The 9,050-nt window shown below is 36.1% G+C and overlaps 1 protein-coding gene across 1 annotated transcript in view; it reads right to left on the reverse strand.

Moving 5' to 3' along the window:
- Ppp4r4 (protein phosphatase 4 regulatory subunit 4) overlaps window positions 1-9,050 on the reverse strand; it is a 131,719-nt gene that overhangs the window by 12,726 nt on the left and 109,943 nt on the right. Inside the window, exons 17-23 of the mRNA XM_004635205.2 lie at window positions 8,856-8,938; window positions 8,296-8,339; window positions 8,128-8,202; window positions 5,073-5,142; window positions 4,559-4,645; window positions 4,179-4,272; window positions 2,368-2,435 (exon numbers count right to left, since the gene is read on the reverse strand). Coding sequence (XP_004635262.1) covers window positions 2,368-2,435; window positions 4,179-4,272; window positions 4,559-4,645; window positions 5,073-5,142; window positions 8,128-8,202; window positions 8,296-8,339; window positions 8,856-8,938 — 521 coding nt within the window. The remainder of the gene's footprint in view (window positions 1-2,367; window positions 2,436-4,178; window positions 4,273-4,558; window positions 4,646-5,072; window positions 5,143-8,127; window positions 8,203-8,295; window positions 8,340-8,855; window positions 8,939-9,050) is intronic.

Below are 9,050 nucleotides of genomic sequence, written 5' to 3' on the forward strand. Positions count from 1 at the left end.
TAGACATGATATCCTGTCCACAAACACCATTAGAACAAATCTCTCTACTCATTGAATTAAGAGAATGCGGCTGTATATCTATCCTAACTATTTTGAATGTAGAGATAAAAAACAGTCATTCATCATGGTAACCACCAAGGGTCCAACCCAATTTTCTGAGCTATGACCTCAACTTTATTTTCACTTTTATTTAATGTTACCTCCTTAAATATGCTCCCCACTTTAGCCAAGCTGGTCATGTGCTGGCCCCTGAAGACACTAGCACTGAGCTTGTGTTTGTGACTGGTTCTCTGAATGGATGCTGTTCCACAGCCATGTCTGTCCATCAAGAGCCTAGTACACCTAATGGGTTTGCTCTAATTGCATCATTTTGAAACCCATAACTAAATAAAATCTCTCTTCTATGTGAACATATTATCTGTTAAAGACATTTACTTCCATTTTCTATGTATTGGTAGATGTATAATTATTTATTACCTTTTTCTTCAATCTCCATTTCATTAAGTAACACATAACAATAAGTAACAAGTATACTCCTCTAACCAAGAACCTTGGGAGGTATTTCATGAATTTACAGATACCCCCACAAGAAAGCATGGAGCTCTTAAGATATTTCTAAATATTTTAATGAAATGTTGACCCTTATATGCTTTTATTTAAGACAGTGGATATAAGTCTTAGGATTTGTAAACCATATCTCTCTATTCTGAAGAGCACCTAAGAACTAGCTAAGCAAAAGCTAAAGAAATTAATGTATGTAATTTTATAAAAACAGTTCTGTAACATTATTTAGGTAGAAATTTTTCTTAAAGGAAAAAGATATTTATGTATATATGAAGGATAGCTTGGATAATTGTACTGCTGATTTCTGCTCATCTATTGGAAAGAGCAGTTAATGCTTACATTTTTTCTTCTGTTTAATTTTTATACTTTTTAATCATTTTGACATGTTTATATTTGGTAATCTAAATAACTAATTTGAAGATTACATTATGTAATATAACAATTATTGTAGAAAAAAAAACATTGTCCTAAAAAAAGAGAAATTTTTCTTTACAGAAATTGTTACAAGTTCATGAATAAATAAATATACTCCATTACAGTGGGGCTAAGGCATGCCCAGCAGGACAGGTGGGCACCTGCCTGGCCTGAAGACCGTGTTATGGACATCACAGTCTTTTACTCCATTAACTCCATGTTGAGATAATGTCCATGTAGCTCATATACATTTATAAGTTTAAAGAAACTACATATTGTAAATAAACTTCTAAACCCTGAACATTACTTAATGCTTCCTCAAGAATTCATTACTTCGCTGTGATAAAAGTAACCAACAGATTTATTATTTATAATTCTAACATCATATGCAGTGGTAAGGTAGTTCAACAACTTTTGGTCATTATCAAAGCAGCATGACGATGATCTTTGTAGAACCACATGATATGGATGGCAACTTTCACTTTAGAGAGATTTTCCATGCTTTTGTTTAAGACAGTGGATATAAGTCTTAGGATTTGTAATCCATTTTGTTTACAAATGAAAATGAAAACACTGCTTACAAAACAATGAGAATAAAAAGAACACAGTGAGAGGTAAGAGAAGTACAGAATTTGCAAAATATAACCTAAACAAAAAGGAAACATGGTAAAACTTCTTAAGCTTTCAGACCTCTGGGCAGATTCACCATTATTTACACTTAAAGATCAGTATTACAATGTTTAACCAATATTTACAATGCAGAAAGTTTACAATACACATTTAGTCACTAGTAATTTTTAGCAATATACTTCAGTTTATTTATAGCATGATTTTAACTTTTCCAACATAAACCTTGTGTCAGCAAGCCACAGGGTGGGGGTGCAACTTCTGCCTGCTGCCTGTAAAATAAAGGTTGGAGCACAACAATGCTCCTTCACTATGTGTCATCTGTAGGTGTTTGTATGCTACAAGACGTGGGACAAAGTGACTAAGGGCAAACCAGTCAACAGAGCCTCAAGTACTTCGTCTGCCCCTTCATAGAAGCTTGCTGACCCATGGAACAAACTTTCAATGCCTGATAAAGTAAATATGTAGCTGTAGATTATTCACTGTGAATTCCTACAATCCTGAAAAATTAGTGGAAAATCTTTTTGGCCAGCTTGAACAGGTCCTATCATGTTGTCCCTTTTCCTCTGAAAAGCATGAGGCTAAGTTGTGATACAATGAAAACACAGGGTACAGTCTAGTATTTTCTTTATTGCTAGGGAAAGATTTACTTTCTACAGGATTTGATTAAGATAGAATTTTAGAAATAAAGGAATGCCACTTAAAGAAAATAGTCTCTCATTAATCTTAGCAAGTTTTTAAAGAGTTTAGAATGCTACTTACCAGTTAGTGAAATCACAGAATTCTTCGTTAACCCTGAGAGAGAAGGTGTGTATCCTGCCGTTGTTTTACTGGAAAAGAACATGATTTCATTTAAAATACAAAAACATGCTTCTTTCCATCTCAGTTATCTAACAGTTGTGCTGTTTGAATCTTTAAAATGTTTTTCTCTGCTGTAATTTTCACTTGTCTTTTAACATTCCGAGTCTCAAAAGACTCCGAGTCTCAAAAGACTCGTTTGTTGATCAGTTTCAAGTATATTCTAAGCTTCTGGTTTATTAGAATGATAGTTTTTCTTTTGATGCCAGCCAAGTCAGCAAAGATGAGTAAAACTCTCCAGAAAATAGCTAGCTATCATCCCTTTTATCCATCCTGAGATCGATGGATTGTCTAGAAGCCCTAGATAATGCCTCAAGGTACAGGGGAAATTCTGAAATAAATTAGCTATAATGAAAGTAAAAAGGGTTTCTGTAACATATTACTTGAGAAGCAAATGAATGCTTACAAAGACATTTCTTTTCCTAAGAGGACTGCGCTGCGCGCCGACCTGCCACTGGCAGGTAGCGCACGTGCGCGGCCCACGTGAGGCGTCGTGGCCACTTGATTTATGCTGCTTCTCTTCTAACCTGAGCCATTTCTAATTTTTTCTCCTGAACTGAAAAAGGAAACCAGACCTTTACCTAGTGTCAGTCCTCTGTCAAAGCTACTTTACTGTATGAACACTGTAGGCATCTCCTTAATTTCGTGAAAAAGATTTCATAACAAAATAGCAAGAGACTAGCAACACTTACTACACCATCATGATCTTCAAAGTAGTTATTCATAACACAAAACAGATGAAAAATGACTCTCAGGTCAGAGAGATGGCTCAGGAGAATAAGCACTTCACTAGCAAGCGCAAGGGTCTGAGTTCAATCCCTGGTTCCGCCACAAAAAGACTCTCTTACCACGAAGAAACCAACAGACAAAAGTACAAAACTTTTTTTTTCTCTTTAATGTATTTAGGACAGAGCCTACAGGGTCTACGGGGTATTACTACATAGATCAAAACCAGTGATCCTCCTGTTTTCAGCCTCCCAAGCGCTGGGATTACAGGCACGCCCAGTCTCGATCCCCATCTCAGCCAGCACAGCACGCTGGGGATCGAAGCCTAGCTGCTGCGCTCTGCCTAAGCAGGCACTTTAATCAGCTGGGCTTTCTGGCTGGCCCACAAAACTTTCTTTTCAATAAACTAAGAGAAACTAGTAGTATAAATGAAACTAATTAGCATAGATTGAATAGTTTTGAAACCACAGAATAGGTAATTTGTGAATTATTTTAATTTCTACTTCCTATTTATCTATTATCTCTTTTGCTTTTTAACTATATGTCTTTATGTGTATGTGTGTGTGTGTGAGAGAGAGAGAGAGAGAGAGAGCGAGCAAGTGAGCACATGGAGAGAGCTTCTCCTATGGTCTTACAGGAAGAAACGATATTAAGAGCAAATGAAAATCCATTCCAGCCAGCACATAGGCCTTCCCTACTGGCTTACAAGTTCAGTAATGTACAGTAGGGCACCACCTTCCTCCTAAGTGGCACATGGATTCCACAATGCTCTCGCCCTAATACCCATTTTCTGCAAAAAATGGGTATTACTATACCCATTTTACTATTTTGATGGACTTTACTATATTAAAAAAACTTTACACATAAAATCAGATTATTGGCCTATTAAAACTCAAGATTCTTATTTTTACAAAAATGTAACTATTTAACCTAAATAAGTATGTGTGACTATAAAATTTACAAAGTTAAAGAGAGCCAGCAGGTCATACCTGGCACATTTCTCTAAGTTGCCATATTTTGCATGAAAAGCTTGATTATTAAAAGATTGGCTTCGAATCAATTTGGACTTCTTGATTTCTTTGCCTAGAGTAATAAACAAAAGAAAGGAAAATGCAACTGTTCATTTTGTCCTTAGTTATCCCAACTCTCATTATTTTCAGAAAAAGACAGATGACAGATTCTTCCACTAGTTTGAGCTCACCGAAATGCATACTACCCATGTGACCCATTAAGAAACACTGAAACAACTAAAGCCAAAGACATGAGGTGCATTACAATAGTATATCTAACAGAATGCACTTGCCTGGAATTAATTTATTAAAAGGAAAGCATGATTGTGAAACAGACATAAAAAGAAGTTATGCCTTACTTGTTGATGGGTTGCTAGAAGAGGCTCCAGGAACAGAAATGGGGACGCTCTTGGGCAGACTCTGTGTCGGTGTCTTTGTATCTCTGCCTAAAATAAATTCTGTTTTAAATTGTATAATTTCCTCCGAGTCTTTATTAATCTCCATAAACATAAAACACCAAAAATGTGAATCATTGTCCCTGGTTAAGCTGCACCTTTCCCAAATAGTCTCCTTTTTATGTATTCCATATGCCAGTCACTGCCACTCAGTGATCAGTCTCACAGTCCTACAGCTATCACCAACTTGAAGCTTTCCTTTGGAAGCATCTGCACCTCCGCACTGATTCCTGACATTTACTCGTGTATTCCTAACATCTGTACCACAGTAAGCAACCAATTTTCAAAAGCAACTTCTGAAAAATAGAAGAAAGTGAAGCAATTTGCTTCACTTAGTTAAAACAGCGTGGTCTACAAGGTGTCACTATGCAACAGAACTTCGGTAACGGGGTGGTGAAGACACAGGAAAACCACTTACGTTTCTTCTCAAAGACCTTATCACTTGGGGGCCTTCCATCGTTCTGTTGCTTCTCCTTCTCCAATTGCTCCTGTTACAAAAGCCACAACTTTGTGTTAATGTATAGCTTAAATACACTTGCGTTGTTTTGATGAAAACTTACTTTAAGTTATAACAATTCATAGATAGGTCATGGAAGTGTTTTTCTCCCATATTCATGTCTAATGAATTCAAGGCTCTGTCAAGTTTGTGCTCTATCAACATCTTTAAAAAAATTTTGTCCTTGACAGTTTTTCCAACTAAATCAATCTGGCATCATTGTAATAAATCTCTGTTTCCTAGATACTATGTACTGGTTCTCATCAGCAGAATATTTGTTGCTACTGGTTATTTCAATTTTTAATTGGCGAATGGCAAAGTAATACTTTTCTTTAAAAAAACTTAGAAAAAAGGAAATAGTCTATTGGATATGTTTATATAATTTATTAAAGTATAATAGATAGATAGATAGATAGATAGATAGATAGATAGATAGATAGAGTAAACAAGTTACAAGAGAAATCCATCAAACAAATTAAGGAGAAATATACAAACTGTCAGAAAACAGAGGAAGTAGGAACACAAGCCATTTAATAAAAAAGACCCCCTCAAAATGACCAAAGAAAATTATAAACTGATTTCACTATGATTCTATGAATACAGATTAAAAATTTGTTAACAAATACATTAGCCAATAATGTAACAATAGGAAAAAAGGATACGTGATCACCAATTTTTTTGTACTCTAAATACAATATTGGTTTACTACTTGAAAACATTTAATATAATTCACTATATTAACAGAATAAAAGGGAAAACCAGATTTCATTGCTAGATACAGAGATATTTGACAAAATTCAACAACAACTCATAGTAACTTAGTAAACAAAGAACAAGAAAAAACTTCTTCAATGTGGTGAGACATCTACATAAAACTATGGCTGCTTTCATACCTAATGACAAAAGATGACACTGCTTCCCACTAGGAAAAAGAGAGGGATGCTCACTGACCCCTTTTATTCAATGAGGGGTCTTTAGCACTGAAGTTGCTAGATCTTAAACGAAGAGATCGAAAGGAGGGAGGGAGGGAAGAAGGGGGGAAGGAAGGGAAAATATTCAACAGGAAGAAGTAATCTTGCTATATTTAAAGAAGATATATTGAAAATCCTAATGAATCTAAAAAATGAAACTTAGCAAATTTATAAAGATACAAGATTAATATACAAAATCTATACTGCTGTTCTTATAACCTACTAGCAAAACTTGAAAAACATTTAAACTGTTCAGAATATGTAAAAACTCTTATATCTGACAATAATAAGCCATCTAATTTAAATTCTAAAAATAGACCAGCCAAAGATAGGAAAGGTCAATAAAAAAGTGAAAAGATGATCAATATCTTTAGGCATCAGGGATATGGAATTTAAAATCATAAGGAGATATCAGCATATAGCACTATCATGCCTACAATTTAAAAAAAAGAACTATATCAAGCCTTTTGAGAGTAGCTAAAGTCTCCTGCCAAAGCTATGAACATGTAAAATGGTACAATCATGTTGGAAAAAAGGTTTTATTTTGAATAAAGGTATATCCTATCAAGTATCTAGCCATTCTACCCCTTGTATTTATCAAAGAGATGAAAACATGTGTCTACCCAAAGACTTCATTATTAATGTTCAAAGTGGTTTTATTCGTAATATTCCAAAACCAGAAGTAACTTGAATGTTCACTGAGAGGTGAAAAGATACGCCAATTGCGCTATGGACACAGTAGGAAGTGCTCTTCCAAAACACAGAGGAATGGCCCCTGGCACAGCCAACAATATGGCTGAGTCTCGAAACTATTATGCTGCTGGGAAGAAGCATGCTCAGACTAGCACAACTCAAGACAGCTAAAGCTTGGAGGCAGCCTAGAGCCCATCAATAGGCCAGCGGAGAAAGAAAATGTAGTATCTGCACGCAGTGAGGCACTACTGCCACAGAGAAACGTGGACTTGACTCACTTGGAGGAAAATAGATGGACCTGGAGACCCGTGTTCAGCGGACCAAATTAGACAAGTGTAAGTCGTATGTGGTTCCTCATATATAAGAAACCCAACATAAATAAAGAGCACAAGGAAAGGCAAAAGAAAGTAGGGAGAAAGGTCTCTCTCAGATGGGAAGGAGATCAAGACATGGGGGAAGAGGGACGCAAAAAGGGCTTAAGATGTATTATGGGCACACACCAGCGCCACACAGGGAAGGTAAGGCAGACATCAGGTTCTGCCTACGTGGACTAAGAAAAACATAAAAATTTAAAAAGACTGCCTACAACTCAATTTATATAAGCTCTAGAAAATGTAACTCTTCAGTAATGACACAAACTAGCTCAGCAGATGATGGGGACTGAAACAGCCGAAGACGTGGATCACCATGGGGAACAGGAAACTTTGGAGACAACAGACATATTTTGTATGTTGATTATACCACATATACACTTTACTTTTTTTGTTTTGGGGGTCTTATTTTGTTGATACAGGGCCTCCCTGTGCAGCCCAGGCTGGCCTTAAAGTCGCGGTGACCCTCCTGACGCTGCCTCCTCAGTGCAGCCTCGCCATACCTGTCTACCCCTACGCACCTTAATTACTTGCAGATAATGGTATTGCAATTTTACTTCAATAGCTTTTTTTTTTAGGAAATCAACAATGACTGTTATACTACATATTTTTATCTTCAAAGTACTTGTTCAGATTACCAGATACAGGCATGCAGAATTGATCAAAAATTTAGGCATTAGCTATTCCTTTTAATAAACCAATAGAAATTATGAGTGCAGTTATCTTAGTTATGTTGTGTACTATATTCAATCATTTTTAAAAAGAGGTTCTCAAATATATTTTTTCTTCTAGTTCATAAAAAGATTTCAGAAAACTACAATTCTTTAGTTATTTAAGAACACAAAAGTAATGTGAAATTGAAAGAAATTATCTTTTAAATTGATTAACAAATCACAGTTAAAACTGACCAGAAGAGTATGTGTGCATATAAAAACAACATACCATTTCTAGAAAAAGCAGTTCTTCTCTTTCTTTCTCTTGATCCAACAAATCTTTTTCATAAAACTTTTTCTGAAACTGAAGTTTAAAGGGACACTGTCAAACATGAGGAATGAGCTGTCCATTGATTTTTAAATATTCCTTCCAGTAGAAGGCACGGCAGATACTTACAGCATCCATAGACATTTCCATTCTGTCCAATTCCAACACAGTCTGGAAAGAAAGTTCATAGAATTATTCAACAACAAGTCAGTTCAGCCAACCATTTCTTAGAGATTCCCTTTCCCAGAAATGTTCAAAGAGAAGAAGATTTCCATACTGTGTGAAGATGAAGTTAGGAAACTTTAAAGTTCTACCCAACTACATACTGTACTTATCATAAACTTCTAAATATTAATGTCAGGATCCATTTTAACTTTTAGATGTTCTTAACTTTCAGAAGAGCAAGTCTATAGGCATATTTTAAATACCAAATTCCTAGCTAGGTGAGTGTAGCGCTGCATGCCTGTAATCCCAGCATGTGGGAGGCTGAGACAGGACAATCGCTGTGAGTTAGATGGCAGCCTGGGCTGCAAGGGAGTTCTAGGCCAGCCTGCACTGCATAGTGAGACCCCGCCTCAAAAAACCAAAGTAGCAGCAGTGATTGTAATGACAACAACAATAATGCTAATAACCAAATTCATGCAATTCAACTAATTTCTAGTAAAGCCCAAAGCCAATCGCTTCTGGATTTTCAAAAATACCGTTTTTAGGTTTGTTTTTTTGTTTTGTTTTTGCTTTCTTCAGACAGGTCTCACTATGTAGTTCAGGCAGGCTTTAAACTTACAGTGTGGCCCAGGCTGGCCTCGAATTCACAGCTATTCTACTGCCTCAGCTTCCCAAATTCTGGGATTACAGGTATGCTCCACCATGCCTGGCTCACCTCT

Source organism: Octodon degus, unplaced genomic scaffold (genome assembly GCF_000260255.1).
Source record: "Octodon degus isolate 3935 unplaced genomic scaffold, OctDeg1.0 scaffold00070, whole genome shotgun sequence".
Lineage (NCBI taxonomy): Eukaryota > Metazoa > Chordata > Mammalia > Rodentia > Octodontidae > Octodon > Octodon degus.